This window comes from Lepidochelys kempii, chromosome 5 (genome assembly GCF_965140265.1).
Source record: "Lepidochelys kempii isolate rLepKem1 chromosome 5, rLepKem1.hap2, whole genome shotgun sequence".
NCBI classification, from domain to species: domain Eukaryota; kingdom Metazoa; phylum Chordata; order Testudines; family Cheloniidae; genus Lepidochelys; species Lepidochelys kempii.
The window spans coordinates 9985625-10001934 of record NC_133260.1 but is presented as its reverse complement, the minus strand read 5'-3'; the positions used below and the strand labels follow the sequence as shown (position 1 = coordinate 10001934).

The following is a 16310-nucleotide window of genomic DNA, read 5'->3' as shown; positions in this document are numbered from 1 at the left end:
GACTTGACATACCAATATAAGTAGTTAGCCAGGGTGGAATTCTTGCAGGCTCGGGATATCAAGAAAGTGCAAAGGTCTTGCTGGAATAAATTAAAAAGTGAAAAAAAAAGTTACACAGTAGAACCTCAAAGGTAGGAACACCAGAGTTACGGACTGAACGGTCAACTGGATACCGTGTGAAACCGGAAGTAACCAATCACACAGCAGCAGAGACCTCCCCAAACAAAAACAAAAACAAAAAAACTCAAGTACTCTACTGTGTCTGTACTGCATCTTCAAGGTAAGCACATGTGGGCTGCCTGTTCCCATTGCCACTCGTGGGGCAGCCACTTACAGCTAGGAGGTGAAGACACTGGTGCTGCCAGCCCAAGGCAGCTGGAGCTAGCAGAGCAGGAGTAGCACCGAGTTTGGAGTCTCCACTCCCCACCCACCCCCCCAGCCAGGAAGGGGAGCGGTTGTTTTCACCCTCCCTCCCCTCCAGCCGGAAGGGGAATGAACTTGAAAACTCAGTCCAACCCAGGGAAAGAAGCTGCCTGCAAGGAAGCTGCCAGGGCTGAGGAGGGAACTTCTGCTAGAGCAGGAGTGGGCAAACTTTTTGGCCCAAGGGCCACATCTGGGTATAGAAATTGTATGGCAGGCCATGAATGCTTATGAAATTGGGGGTTGTGGTGCAGGGGCGGGTGAAGGCTCCAGGGGGGATGTGGGCTCTGGGGTAGAGCCAGAAATGTGGAGTTCAGGGTGCGAGAGGGAGCTCTGGGCTGGGGCGGGGGGGTTGCAGTGGGGGTTGGAGGGTGCGGGCTCTGGCTGGGGTGCGGGCTCTGCGGTGCAGGAAGGTGGGACTAGAATATATGTAGGCACAGTCAAGTTACCTTGAATGTAATATTATATGCTCATTATTTTTTTCTACATTCATTTTTATCTTTACCAAATGGTACTGATCTTTGTGCTTAACAGAAATATACATAATGTAACATAAACCTATTCCTATTAGTGTGACTGTGTTCATAAACAACTTGGATATAAACATTCAGAAAAACCATCAGTATTTTCTTAATAAAGTAATCTATATTTAGTTCACTTGAAATTTTCATCTTAACACATTTATATTCCCAGGGCAAGAGTTAAAACTAAAGTCTTATCTTTTGGACCATGCAGCAATGTACTTTCAGGAACAGTCAAACATCATAACAAGTTTACGAACTTGTTATATTTAGATTAGCCAAATTCTATGGGATAAAGACCAATACAAAACAAATACCCATTCAGTTATCATCTTGGATACTTCTTAGTTAATAACTAAGATGTTTTACTTACTTCAAGGTTTTCACTCTCTGCAGAATCCTTTGTTTTAGAAGCAGGAGGTGGGGAGGATACAGGAGGAAGGGGACTTGCTATGATCTGGGAGCTGTAAAGTAAAGAAGCAGCACATGTTTTACAGTTAGGATTTGGGATCACATTAACAGTTTAAAAAAACTAAAACCATGGTGTACATTCCATTTGCAATGGATATTAACTAGATTGGGAAACCTACAAGAATGGACTATGATTAGCCAAACAGGCTCGATAACTAACAACAGTGGCAACATTAATTCCTACAGAAAAATCTAAACTTAGTTATAATGTGGTTGTAAAAAAATTAAGCATGAAAACTTCAAGCACGTGAACGATCAGAGTGCTGGCAGAGCCTATTTCAAGCAAGATGGTGTAGTAGGATGCTTCAGTGGTGAAGCTCTCTCACTATGCCTATCAGGAGAAGTAAGGTTTGTGCCGGAACAGGCCACATCATCAACATATAGTCTTGATCAGCTCAGGTTTTTGCTTTGAGTGACTTCCTTTCAAAGCACTACAGGGCTTGCTTCAAAATCAGATTCATGACAATCTCACTAGGAGAGGTTAGACGAATTCTTCACATTCCCAGTGCATTGTGAGATATCTGCAGGCAAATCTGATGCCCCTGCACTTAGTTTTAGTCTGAGGCAGTAGATTTTAGCCTTTCAGTGACACTGCTCTGTCACACAGACATTATTTGAAGCCAGAAAAGTGGTCTGCCTTCCTTCCTCCTTTGGGACTCTGAAAACACTCTCTCAAGAGTAGGCTATCAAAAAGAATCACTGAATTTGAATGCTTAAATGTCAAGTCAGTATTGAAGTGACTACAAGGCACCTTAAGCACAGACACTAACTGCCATAGATAAAGTTTTCAGAAACATCTAAGTCATCTAACTCCTAGGAGCTTAAGTCCCATTTTCAAAAGCGACTTGGGCACTTAAGTTTCTTTGGTGCTTTTAAAAATATAGCTCCAAGAGAGCTGGGCTTAAGCTCTGAAGCAAAAATTTAACAGCTTGAATCTGGCTGGAAGGGCAGGAACACCGTGAGGGATACCTGACAATGCTTTACATCAGTTCAGGTATAAGGACTGGAGCAGCAACTGGACAAGCACACCTGTGGGGACCTGCTTTGGCAACTACAGTCAAGATGGAACCAACTGGAAGATTTAATGTGCAACATTTAAACATAGAGGTTTGTGCATGGCTGCTGGTAACGGGACTACCTCATGCTCCACCCAGTACTATTGCTCTAAGGATTAAAGTATTTCAGAAGCTTAGGGAGTCCTGTGTGTCTCATACTAAGGAGTTGAAACGCAGGAGTGAAAATCTTGGTGGATGCTTGTTAGGATATAGATATTCAGGGCAGGAGGATCCCAAAAGAAAAAAAAGGGGTGGAGTGTTAGGATATAGATATTCAGGACTGTCAGTAAAGGCCTGTACTCTAAGAATTTAGGTGTGTTCTTATCATTTGGCTAGTTATAGAGGTATAAAAGAAAGAATCAAAATCACTGTCTGCCAGTGTAAGGTCCTTCTCTTACTGTGACAGTCTGAGGCCCTGTTCTTAGGCTAAGGCCTTTGGCTAAGCAGCAGAGGCAGCCATAAGCTGGGAAGCGACTGGTCACATCGTCACATTGAACTAAAGCGCTTTTGGGCTGTTAGGAATACAATCCTGTCCTGATAATGCCTATCACCTCCAGAGAAAGGGAAGTGCCTAGAAAATGTAAAAGGAAACTTAGTTTGATAGCATCCTGTCTGGCAAGAACTCACTTATCAATAGCTGGGATGTGAAATCCTCACTTCTGTATTGTTTTGTCATTATAGTTCCCACTTTGCTATTGTTTGTCTGTATTATCTCTGGTTCTGTGATTGTTCCTGTCTGCTGTACAATTAATTTTGCTGGGTGCAAACTAATTAAGGTGGTGGGATATAATTGGTTACATAATCATGTTACAATATGTTAGGATTGGTTAGTTAAATTTCAGGAAAATGATTGGTTAAGGTATAGCTAAGCAGAACTCAAGTTTTACTATATAGCCTGCAGTCAATCAGGAAGTGGGTGGGTGTGTGGGTGGGGGAAATGGGAACAGGGAATGGGAGTGGGGAAATTGGAATCATGTTTGGCTAAGGGCAGGAATGGGAACAGGGACACAGGTGTAAGGCTCTGTGGTGTCAGAGCTGGGAAGGGGGACACTAAGGAAGGAAACTAATCATGCTTGCTGGAAGTTCACCCCAATAAACATCAAATTGTTTGCTCTCTGTTCATGCAAGAAGGACCAGGGAAGTAAGTGGGTGAAGGAATAAGCCCTTAACAATGCTATATTTAAAGAAAGGCTTTTCCTCTAGCGCAAATAGGTAGGAATCCTGGGCAATGGAGGCTGTCCTTCTGTGAAGGACTGAGGAAAATATCATATGTGATGAATAATCACATAGTAATTTTCCTGTATTGCAGGGAACAGGCATTCACAGGCCTCAGTACTTCTTTGCCTTCTGTTTCTGTTTTCATAAAAAATAAAGTGCCCAGGACCTCTTCAAATTAAAATTTTTATACCAAGTATCACAAAGGTTTGTGCTGGATACCCTCAGATGACTGGGCTCTTGCTAGCCAGCCACATACAGATTAAGGAAACCCAACCTATTTCTAAAAGAAACTTTCTACCAAAAATTCTCACCCAGTTCAATTACTAGCTAGATGTATTTAAATACAAAGAATGAAACAACTGCTTTAATGTCTCAGGAATGGCACTATGAGACTTTCAACCAAAGAGACCCCATAGCAGCTTCAGAGCTTTAAGTCTTCAACATGGTAATGACTGGAAGCATCATGAAGGTCCCATAAATAAAGCAAGAGTAGCAAGCTTGCAATATAAACTTAAAAAGAAAAGGAGTACTTGTGGCACCTTAGAGACTAACCAATTTATTTGAGCATGAGCTTCATCGGTGCATCCGATGAAGTGAGCTGTAGCTCACGAAAGCTCATGCTCAAATAAATTGGTTAGTCTCTAAGGTGCCACAAGTACTCCTTTTCTTTTTGCGAATACAGACTAACACGGCTGTTACTCTGAAACCGAAATATAAACTTAGTATATGCCAATGACAAAACTGCAGCATGCCTGCAAGAGAGAATCAGTATTTTACTGCTGATGCCAATATTACTTGTTTCTTCCCTTCTAGAAGCAAAAGCACCTTACCTGTCTATTTCTGCAGCATTCATTCCTGAAGTTGCCATACTCTCAGACATTGAACCCTGACTGTCCCTCTTATTTGGCTCTAACCCATTCTTTATGTCATCAAAATTTTCATATTTCAAGGCCTGGACCAACTGCAACAGGTACATCAACAAATCCTTGGAAGGAGATAACACAGAGAAAAAAAAAAATAGATACACTGAGAGATGAGCTGTTGGATTATCAGCACTTTTGAGAATTACACCATTTATTCACAAGCCTAAATCAGGGTTCAGTGATCAGTAAAGAAATGGAATCAGGAACTGAGTAATGACTAGTGTAGGGTAGAGAGAGTGGTCATGAATATAACTTTGCACACAGATTTCTATTTCTTGCACTGTTTTCATTATTAAAAAGTCACAATAGCAATTTAAATACACATCTAAGGGCGTATATTTCTGTTTTAGAGTGGCTAGCGTTAGTCTTCCTCATACCTTATTGTAATCAACTTCCACTATCTGTTTAATGTAGCCATATTGGTCTTATACAATGAAAATTGGTGAAACTATTCACTTTAATGTGTTTGACTTCCATCTGTAAAAGCTGGACAGCGCCTGGGACTTGGATATCCAATGCTGACTCTTCCCTTATGCACTATCATAAAAGCAACAAAGCAATATAACAGTCCCTAGATTTGAATTCTTAAGACAGGATTTTAAATTAATTACCACCTAAGGAATTTCCCCCCTCTGCTGGTCTACCAGAACCTGTTTAGTGATCTTCAATGCATGGTGCAAGGAATGTCTTTTTGGTCAAGAATATTATGGGGCGTATTACTGAGTCAGTCAGTCTTACTGTGCATGGGTGCTAACTAGGGGGCAATTAGTGTTCCCTATTGTGAGCCGGTCAGTTTTATGGGCTGCTTTTAAAAAAATGTGTTAAGACGACACCCAGAAGGCACAATCATGAGTGCATAGGATTCCCTATCATAAAAACAGGAGGCAGATGTAATATGCATATTAAAACCTAGATAAAAGATTAGATTCCATTAAGTTCCCACCACTCAATGAGTGTTTTTACATGGGTTTTCAAAAAGAAATCCCCCTTTATCGCAAATGTTTTATCTCATTTCTAGCTAATAGAATATCTTTCTGCACCTTCTTCCTCAAAGGAATGCAATGTCAGGACATACCTGGTATTTACAAAATACATTGCTAGAAGCATCTGGTATACTATTCAACAACGGAGCAGTTAATTTTGAAGTGAACAGGTTAGCATCAAAACTGATCTCTTGGGTTGTGGGGAGAAAGTACGATTGTTTTAGTCTGCATAGCTGAAGACATCTAATAAGAGTATTGATTTGCATTGTGAGGAATTTTGCTTAATAAAGCTAGAAGTTTTATTCTCTCTAAAAACAGAAACTTACATTGATCACCCTTTTATTATCTTTCATAATTACCTTCCTATAAAAAGTAATAAATATTCATGTAGTAGCAAACATTATGGAAACTCTACATTTCTCCATGTGCTACATTAGGTCCTTTGATTGTCTCATGGGTGAAAGTAAAGTACACACACGGAACAGCAGAGTCCTTTAATACCTCATCATCTGCCTGTTGCAACCTGGCAACAGCATATCGCCGTACTGTTGGGTTGGTGAAATGAGATGATAACAGTTCCAGAGAATCTTCTACGTCCATTGGCTTCCATTTACCCAGTAACTCCAGTGCCTGCTTTGCCTCCTGGGGCAGGTCCCAGTTGACACATTTCAAGAACTTCGTCAAAGCCTAAACAAAGAAGATTAGAAAAACTGACTATTCCTAAGCAATTACAGAAATCAATGAACCGGAAGATTTAGAGTTATATTTTTTAGTTTCAGTCTAGACAAGACATAAGACCAGATTCTTATTGCAATAATATTAGCATAAACCAGGGGAACCCAATTGAAGTGAATGGCAATATTGTGGGCAACTAAACTTGTGTGACCACACACCAGTGGGAATCAGATCTCCATTCTATTCCAAGTTACGCTACTGACTTGCTGCATGACATTGGCCAAGTCACTTAATCTCTCTATGTATCATTGCCCGCACACCTATAAGACGGGGTGATAATTCTTACCTACCTTGTTGGGGTGTTGTGAGGATTAATTCTTCAATTTTTGTAAGGCCCTCTGACTTTAGATAAGGTGTTACAGTGTAAGAGAATTACATCTTCTGTAGCAGAAATCTCAAATTCACAATTTATTCTCCTCCCATTTAACACTCTCAATTATCACTAGAGACTATGGGGTTTACAAGCACACCAAAGGGGAAAATAAACCCTTAAAATCTGCATCAATCATGGTGGAGATTGTTGGGGGAAAAGGGTCTTTGCAAGGTTTTAGGGGTCTTATTGTTGTGTTAAATAGACCCATCTTTCTGCTTAATATCACAAACTTGAATGAAAAAACATTTGTTTGCTTTTTAAGAGTATCAGCCTTACTGTTATCTAGAGTACTAAGAATTAGGGCTGTTGATTAATCACAGTTAATTCATGTGATTAACCGAAAAAAATTAATCACGATTAAACGCAGTTTTAATCACTCTGTTAAACAACAGAATACCAACTGAAATGTATTAAATATTTTTGAATGTTTTTCTACATTTTCAAATATATCTATTTCAATTAGAACACAGAATACAAAATGTACAGCGCTCATTTTATATTGCTTTTGATTACAAATGTCTGCACTGTAAAAATGACAAACAAAAGAAATAGTATTTTTCAGTTCACGTCATACAAGTACTGTAGTGCAATTTCTTTATCGAGAAAGTGCAAATTACAAATGTAGATTTTTTTGTTACATAACCGCACTCCATAACAATGTAAAACTTTAGAGCCTACAAGTCATAGAATCATAGAACATCTGGGTTGGAAGGGACCTCAGGAGGTCATCTAGTCCAACCCCCTGCTCAAAGCAGGACCAATCCCCAATTTTTGCCCCAGATCCCAAATGGCCCCCTCAAAGATTAACCTCACAACCCTGTGTTTAGCAGGCCAATGCTCAAACCACTGAGCTATCCCTCCCCCCACTCAGCCCTCTCAGTCCTACTTCTTGTGCAGCCAACCTCTCAGACAAACAAGTTTGTTCACATTTACGGAAGATAATGCTGCCCGCTTCTTATTTACAATGTCACCTGAAAGTGAGAACAGGCGTTCGCATAGCACTTTTGTAGCCAGCATTGCAAGGTAATTACATGCCAGATATGCTAAACATTCATATGCCTCTTCATGCTTCAACCACCATTCCAGAAGACATGGTTCCATGCTAGTGATGCTTGTTAAAAAACATGTGTTAATTAAATTTGTGACTGAACTCATTGTAGGAGAATTGTATGTCTCCTGCTCCCTGGTTTTACCCGCACTCTGACATGTATTTTGCGTTATGGTAGTCTCTCTGACGACACAGCATATGTTGTTTGATTTAAGAACACTTTCACTGCAGATCTGACAAAACACAAAGAAAATTCCAATGTCAGATTTCTAAAGATAGCTACAGCACTCAACCCAAGGTTTACGAATCTGAAGTGCCTTCCAAAATCAGAGAGGGACGAGGTGTGGAGCATGCTTTCAGAAGTCTTAAAAGAGCAACACTCTGATGTAGAAACTACAAAACCCAAACCATCAAAAACAAAAATCAACTTTCTGTTGGTGACATAGGACTCAGATGATGAAAATGAACATGCATTGGTCCGCACTGCTTTAGATCATTATCGAGCAGAATACATCATCAGTATGGACACGTCCTCTGGAATGGTGGTTGAAGCATGAAGAGACATATGAATCTTTAGCACATCTGGCATGAAAATATCTTGCTACCCCAGCTACAACAATGCCATGTAAATGCTTGTTCTTACTTTCAGGTGACATTGTAAACAAGAAGTGGGCAGGATTATTTCCTGCCAATGTAAACACACTTGTTTGTCTGAGCGATTGGCTGAAAAGAAAAGGAGTACTTGTGGCACCTTAGAGACTAACCAATTTATCTGAGCATAAGCTTTCGTGAGCTCACGAAAGCTTATGCTCAAATAAATTGGTTAGTCTCTAAGGTGCCACAAGTACTCCTTTTCTTTTTGCGAATACAGACTAACACGGCCGTTACTCTGAAACCTGGCTGAAAAGAAGTACAACTGTGTGGACTTACAGGCTCTAAAGTTTTACATTGATTTATTATTGAATGCTGTTATTTTTTGTACATAATTCTACATTTGTAATTCTACATTTTGTACATAATTCTACATTCAACTTTGATGATAAAGAGATTGCACTACAGTACTTGTATTAGGTGAATTGAAAATTCCTATTTCTTTTGTTTTTTACAGTGCTAATATTTGTAAACAAAAATAAATATAAAGTGAGCATTGTACACTTGGTATTCTGTATTATAATTGAAATCAATATATTTGAAAATGTAGAAAACATCCACAAATATTTAAATTGGTATTCTATTATTGTTTAACAGCACAATTAATTGTGCAATAAATCACGATTATTTTTTTTCTCGCTTGACAGCCCTACTAAGAATGTTCTTTTTCAGCCACTTAATACCCCTATGTTCCAGATCACAGTAATAGATTGTACCCTTTGCTTAAGGCACATGGAGGGAACTTAGTTCTGGTAGTTCTTGATAATAGAGTGCACAAGCAGTTTGCAGCGTCACTTCATTTTCCCCCCAAGCCACCACAAGCAAGCTTTTCCAGAAGTAATCCGATGATCTCTGGGACACCTTTTCCCCAAAGGCCTGTGGGAAATACTTCAGTGAGACAATGCTGACTCAATCAATGGTCTCTTCCATTATGCAAAATGTCCAATTCCCAAGGAGCAATTATGGTATCAGGTGGCAGCAACCAGCAAGGCAGCTATAGAGATTTGGCAAATCAAGGACTCTGATTTTTTTTTTTTCCTTTTCTTTTGAAACAATCTTTTCACTTCAGGAGTCATTAACAGAATACTGGCTAGACTCAAAGCACTGACAACAAGGTGTTAAGGATTACTCAATGTATGGATTCAGAGTAACAGCCGTGTTAGTCTGTATTCGCAAAAAGAAAAGGAGTACTTGTGGAACCTTAGAGACTAACCAATTTATTTGAGCATGAGCTTTCGTGAGCTACAGCTCATGCTCAAATAAATTGGTTAGTCTCTAAGGTGCCACAAGTACTCCTTCAATGTATGGAGCTGAATAGGAAGAAGAGAGCTCAGCAAAGCACATACTTAAATGATTTGCTGAATCAGGAATTTAGATCCTCCGCTAGAGGTCACCCAAAAATATAAACAAATCAAGACTATGGCTTCAGCCTTGTTTATAACTGAATACCTGCCACTAAAATAACTGGTAATTTTAACCGGTTACCTATTTCAACATTTTAACATAGTCCACCTCCATTTTCTGGGGCCTCACGTAAGGCAAATTAGAAAGATACCAGCTAGAGCCAATGCAATGCTATTCATTAAACAATCACTGAACAATACATTTTTTTTTTTTTGGCATTATTTGACCATCTAGTTTTAATTCACTTTCCAGTAACCTATCCTATTCTCTAGGACGCATGTAGCTTGCAATTTGTGCTATATTTGCAGAAGTTAACACCAATTTTCTTTGGTGGATTAATCCTGGCAGGCTTGGCAGAAGAGCATTTTAAAGGAACTCACTGGAGATTTTGAGCTGCAAGTTTTAAAAGTATTTGCCAATAGGATTTTAAAAATATGGTCACTAGTCTTTACCAGCATAGCTGTTCCATTAATGAACAATATCTTGACTAAATATACTTTGTCAGCTCAGAGATTCACACCTCTGAAGAGGCAGACACTTAAAAAAGCAGTTGCACTCAAGAAACCGGAAGATAAATTATTCAATAACAATGTACAGTGATCAGTATATATTTAATACAATTAACTTTACCTTTTCTTGATTAGTAAGATAGTATCTGAACTTCCAAACTAGATCCTGTTCCTCATAGGTCAGTTGCTTTGTTGGTGGATAACTCACTATAATCTATTAAAAAAATTCCAGAGAATAATTTGTCATAAAAATTATACATATTGATCTTTTAAAGAAGTTGAGAGAATTTAGTGTGTCATGTGCCGTACTGACCACATAGTAGAATGAAGGCCTTTGTCTATCGACAAGCAGAACAAAATGGACAATTTCCCCATACTACACACCAGTGATGCTCTTCAACCCTGATCTTAGATGAACCGCCCATAGAGGTCAGGGTATCCATAGACCTATCAATCCTTGGCCCTGCTGCTAAGACTGCCAAAAATGCCAGTTAGTATGTGTGATGCGGATTCCTTCGCACTCAGGAGTGTAGTAAGACTAACTCATCTCAAAGTAACCAGATGGGAATGACTGGCCGTTCATGAGCTGGGCCAAACTACCACCCACCTCCAAGTTGTCTTATTGACAACACATAAGTTCACATTAACAAGAAATCACATAACATCTACTGTATTCCCTTCAAACTCGACGTCAGATACTGAATAAAGTCATTTAGCAAAACTGAATCTGTATTCTTACAGACACCAAAAACTCAAATGAAAGTTACAAACTTACATTAAGCTGATCTCGAGTAGCTGCATTAGGCTTGAGATCATGATCAGAGGGCCCACTTCTTAAACTTCGAGCAAGCTTGTGATGTTTGCTCTCTACTAAATTCTCCTAAAAATACACAAAATAAAAGTCAGCGGTTATAAATATTTAACTCCACTGAAAATAGTCTTGAAATGCAACTGTCTAGAGACTCACCAACATCCTGAATAATATATTACATGCTTAAGTATTCATATCTAAAAGCTACTCTATCTTCTGGATTCACAACTTAAAGTGCATGCACTTCCAACAGCAAGCGGTCTTATTCCACTAACAATGCCATCGCTTTAGGCTTAAAATTCAATTTATAATTATTTCTCACCTCGGGTGAATGGCTGTCATCAAGGTATTTGTTCAAAGTGAAAGTTATTTACACAGCACCTAAACATGCTAAGGCACTAAAGATGCTAGACACTTTATGGCTAAGCACCACCCCAAAGAGCTTAGCCTAAAGAAGGGGTGGCCAACCTAAGCCTGAGAAGGAGCCAGAATTTACTAATGTACATTGCCAAAGAGCCACAGTAATAGGTCAGCAGCCCCCCCATCAGCTCCCCCACCCCACTCCCAGCACCTCCCACCCACCGGCAGCCCTGCTGTTCAGTGCCTCCCCCTCCTTCCCCACACCTCCCAATCAGCTGTTTCGTGGCATGCAGGAGGCTCTGGGATGGAGGGGAGAGGAGCGAGGGCACTCCAGGCTCAGGGGAGGGGGCAGGAAGGGGTGGAGTGGGGGCAGAGCCTGCGGCAGAGCTGGGGGTTAAGCAGTGAGCACCCCCGGCACACTGAAAAGTTGGAGCCTGGAGCTCCAGCCCCAGAGTCGGGGCCTATACAAGGAGCCGCATATTAACTTCTGAAGAGCCGCACGTGGCTCCGGAGCCACAGGTTGCCCCGGAGCCACAGGTTGCCCACCCCTGGTCTAAAGGCTCTGCATATATTAGATTTCCCTCTCGCCCCCAGAGTTTATAGTTAATACTGGTTCAGCTGGAGCCATAATAGCAACAGTAGAAGCAACAGTGTGAACAAGATTTCAGCACTGCAACAACTGGACTACCCGACAGCAGTGTTAGATGGCATGGTGCTGACAATGGTGTCATCAGTCGAAGCCCCATCTACATACGGGCTCCTGAAGTTGCGGCTGGACTGGCATTCACAATAATAGAACTGCTTTCTAGAACTGTATTTAGGCAATAAGGACAACAAGGACAACAGAAGGAAGTGGAACAAGAAAGGGATTTCACATAAGCAAAGTACCTGGGGCAATATTTAACTTGCCTCTCCTTAGTTTCAATATTTTCCCCCTCCTCTGTTCCTTGTTGCCTTATATCTGCACCTACCCATCTCCTTTACTAAGGTAACAATCACCCTCCTTTCTCACCTGTCTCCAACTTGCCTCCCCTTCCCTCACCACGTAAGTGTTAATAGTGTAACCCCCTCCCCCACATAAATGAAGGTTGGTTACTTGTAACTGGAGTTTGTCAAGTTGGATTCTGCATATTCACACTCATGGGACTTATGCCAATGCAGCAGGATGATAGAACCCTCTGGGAATAGTGCCTATCAGGGTGCCAATGTGTCACCCCCGCCCCTCGCTCTATCATGTTCTGAGGGTGTGGGTATAAAAGGGGTGTGGCAGCAGTTGCCGCCTCAGTCCCTTCCATTGCTAAAGCAGAACCCCAACATATTGAAATTTGGACTCCGCATGGGGAAGATAGGCAGGGAGAACGAACATGCAGAGTCCATCTCGAAGAACTCCGGTTACAAGTAACCTAACTTCACTTCTTCGCGTGTCCTCTGCATATTTCTACTCATGGGATAGTTTAGTAAGCAGTATAGTAAATTGGCTGGAGGGGTGTGAAGTCATAGTTAAAGACTGGAGTACTGCTCTACCAAAGTATCAGCCATGGATGCCAGATCCAATGCATGATGTTTCGCAAAAGTGTGAACCAACCTTTAAGCAGCACCTTTGCGTGTATCAATAAGGGAAAATATTTTATCCAGGTAAGATGCTAGTGCTCTCTTAGCAGCTAATGAATGTAATCTGGCCTTCCCTTTACCTGAATGAGGCTTTGGAAAGAATATTGGTAGACTGATACTTTGATTTACACAAACCTCCAAAGTTACCTTGGGAAGGAATTTAGCAGCTGGTCTAAGAACCACTTTTTGTCTTTATAAAAACTGGTATAAGGGGTCTGTCATCAATACATGCAGTTCACTTAGTCTTCTACCAGAAAATAATAGCTATTATAAAAGCTGTCCTCACTGAAAGACAGGCAAACAAAGAGCAGCTCATTAGAGGTTCAAATGGGTGAGACACGAGTTGAGTTACAACTAAATTCAAATTCCATGGTGGGACAAGGTTCCATAATGAGGGATCCAGGTTGAATTGGCCTCTTAAAAAGTTTCTCACCAATGTACATGAAAAAATAGATTTTCCATTAACATGAGTATGATGCACTGTTATTGCCGCTACATGGGCCTTACTGGAGGGCAAAGACAACCCTATTACTTTTAAATGTAACAAATATTCTAAAATAGGTTGTATGGGAGCTGAAATTGGTCAACACGTTTTTCAGTTGTCCATAAAACAAATCTTTTTCACTTGAACTTGTAACTTTTTTCTATTTGACAGCTTTCCGAATTAATTATATCTTGTTGCACCTCAACCAAACACGATCTTTCTGACTCGATCAAAGGCATATTACCCATGCTGCTGGATGTAACAATCAGAGATCTGGATGGAAGACCTGGGGCAGCAGGTTTGTTGATAACAGGAGCATCTTGTAGTTGCTGTTGGATGAATGGAGTAACTCGGTGTACCACTGTTGCCTTGGCCCTGCTGGAGCAATGAGAATCACCCTGGCTCAATCCTGCCTTATCTTTTTTAAGTCTCTGGTGACAAGTGAAAATGAGAGCAATGTATGTATCAAATGCATCCCTCAATGACAGACTGCCTGAGCCAGCCTTGAGCAAAAAACGGACATTTCTAACTGAATCTTGTCGCAAAGAGACCTATGACCAGAAATCCCCAAATGCTGAAAACATTCTGGTAACAGAATTCTTTAGAGACCATTCGTGCATCTGCAACAAATCTCTGCTCAGTTGATCTGCAATCAAACTGTGTTGCTTCACTATGTGTTGGGCAATTGGGTATATATTTTACTGGATATACCAGTCTAAACGTTTTATTGCCTTTTTGCATCGTTGAGAAAAATCGAGCGCCTCCTCGTTTGTTCAAATAATACATTAAGAACATAAGAATGGCTCCACTGGGTCAGATCAAAGGTCCATCCAGCCCAGTATTCTGTCTACAGACACTGGCCAATGCCAGGTACCCCAGAGGGAGCGAACCTAATAGGTAACGATCAAGTTATCTCTCTCCTGCCATCCATGTCCACTCTCTGACAAACAGAGGCTAGGGACACCGTTCCTTACCCATCCTGGCTAATGGCCATTAATGAATTTATCTAGTTCTCTTTTAAACCCTGTTATAGTCCTAGCCTTCACAACCTCCTCAGGCAAGGAGTTCCACAGGTGGACTGTGCACTGTGTGAAGAAGACCTTCCTTTTATTGGTTTTAAACCTGCTGCCCATTAATTTCATTTGGTGGCCCCTAGTTCTTATTTTATGGGAACAAGTAAATAACTTCCTTATTCACTTTTTCCACACCACTCATGATTTTATATCCCCCCTTAGTCTCTTCTTTTCCAAGCTGAAAAGTCCTAGCTTCTTTAATCTCTTCTCATATGGAACCCGTTCCAACCCCCTAATCATTTTAGTTGCCCTTTTCTGAACCTTTTCTAATGCCAGTATATCTTTTTTGAGATGAGGGGACCACATCTGTATGCAGTATTCAAGATGTGGACATACCATGGATTTATATAAGGGCAATAAGATATTGTCCGTCTTATTCTCTATCCCTTTTTAAATGATTCCTAACAACCTGTTTGCTTTTTTGACTGCCACTGCACACTGCGTGGACGTCTTCAGAGAACTATCCACGATGATTCCAAGATCTTTCCTGATGAGTTGTAGCTAAATTATATCGTATGTATAGTTGGGATTAATTTTTCCAATGTGCATTACTTTACATTTATCCACATTAAATTTCATTTGCCATTTTGTTACCCAATCACTTAGTTTGGTGAGATCTTTTTGAAGTTCTTCACAGCCTGCTTTGGTCTTAACTATCTTGAGCAACACATTGCCCATGGCCACTTGAATCACCTCATTCCGCACATGTGAAAGAAACGCTTTGAGACCCAGACAGATTGACCTCAGTGCTAGTACATTTATATGTAATTGGGATTCTCTGTAGGTCTAAAGACCTCGAACAAACATGTTGTGAAGTTTTCGTCTCCCTCCCCACACTGTCTTTGTGGAACCTGTAATTACTATTAATGAAGAAGAGCTAGGTTGAATACAATTCCCTTGAGGACATTCTGTGGTTTCAACCACCACATTAGAGGAAGATACACTTTCCTCGGAACAGTGAGTACTTTTAGCATACAGTCCATAATGGGATTGAAGTTCTTTAGGAGCCAGTGCTGAAGATGCCTCACTCTGAGCCTGGCATACAGAGTCACATATGTTGTGACACACTCAACCAAAAAACTACATTCTGAGAGGGATGTTGAAGGACTCTTTGGCATTTATGATTAAAAACCTCTTCTGGAAGGAAAGCTCTTCCTTTTATAGAGTCAAGAATCACACCATTGAATGGAATCTTTTGTGATGCGGGGAGAAGAGACTTTTTCGATTTATGAACAATGGGGAGTCTGATGGCACCTTAAAGACTAACCAATTTATTTGGGCATAAGCTTGCGTGGGTTAAAAACCCCCACTTCTTCACTTGCATCTGAAGAAGTGAGGATTTTTACCCACGAAAGCTTATGCCCAAATAAATCTGTCGGACCTTAAGGTGCCACCGGACTCCTAGTTGTTTTTGTGGATATAGACTAACACGGCTACTGATACTTTCCATTTATGAGAAGAACTAGTGTTCTGAACACGAGTGATCGGAATGGCCTTCCTTAAACCGTCAGAGGGAGCCTTCAAGAGCTAATCATCTAAGTAAGGGAAGATGAAAATTTCTTACCTCCTCAAATACACTGTTATTGGAGCCAGGCATTTTGTAAAAACTCTGGGTGCAGTGGAAAGGCCAAAGGGTAAGACTCTGTACTGGAAATGGTGT

The 16310-nt window shown here is 40.7% G+C and overlaps 1 protein-coding gene across 7 annotated transcripts in view; it reads right to left on the bottom strand.

The window, feature by feature from the left end:
- PIK3C3 (phosphatidylinositol 3-kinase catalytic subunit type 3) overlaps window positions 1–16310 on the bottom strand; it is a 137463-nt gene that overhangs the window by 86302 nt on the left and 34851 nt on the right. For all 7 annotated transcript variants that reach the window (XR_012158836.1, XM_073343431.1, XM_073343433.1 and 4 more), the window contains 6 exons: window positions 11087–11191; window positions 10433–10525; window positions 6093–6278; window positions 4516–4670; window positions 1315–1405; window positions 13–80 (listed from right to left, as the gene is read on the bottom strand). Coding sequence is in view for 6 of the 7 variants with exons in the window: in XM_073343431.1 (XP_073199532.1) it covers window positions 13–80; window positions 1315–1405; window positions 4516–4670; window positions 6093–6278; window positions 10433–10525; window positions 11087–11191 (698 nt within the window). In the remaining variant the exon portion in view is untranslated. The remainder of the gene's footprint in view (window positions 1–12; window positions 81–1314; window positions 1406–4515; window positions 4671–6092; window positions 6279–10432; window positions 10526–11086; window positions 11192–16310) is intronic.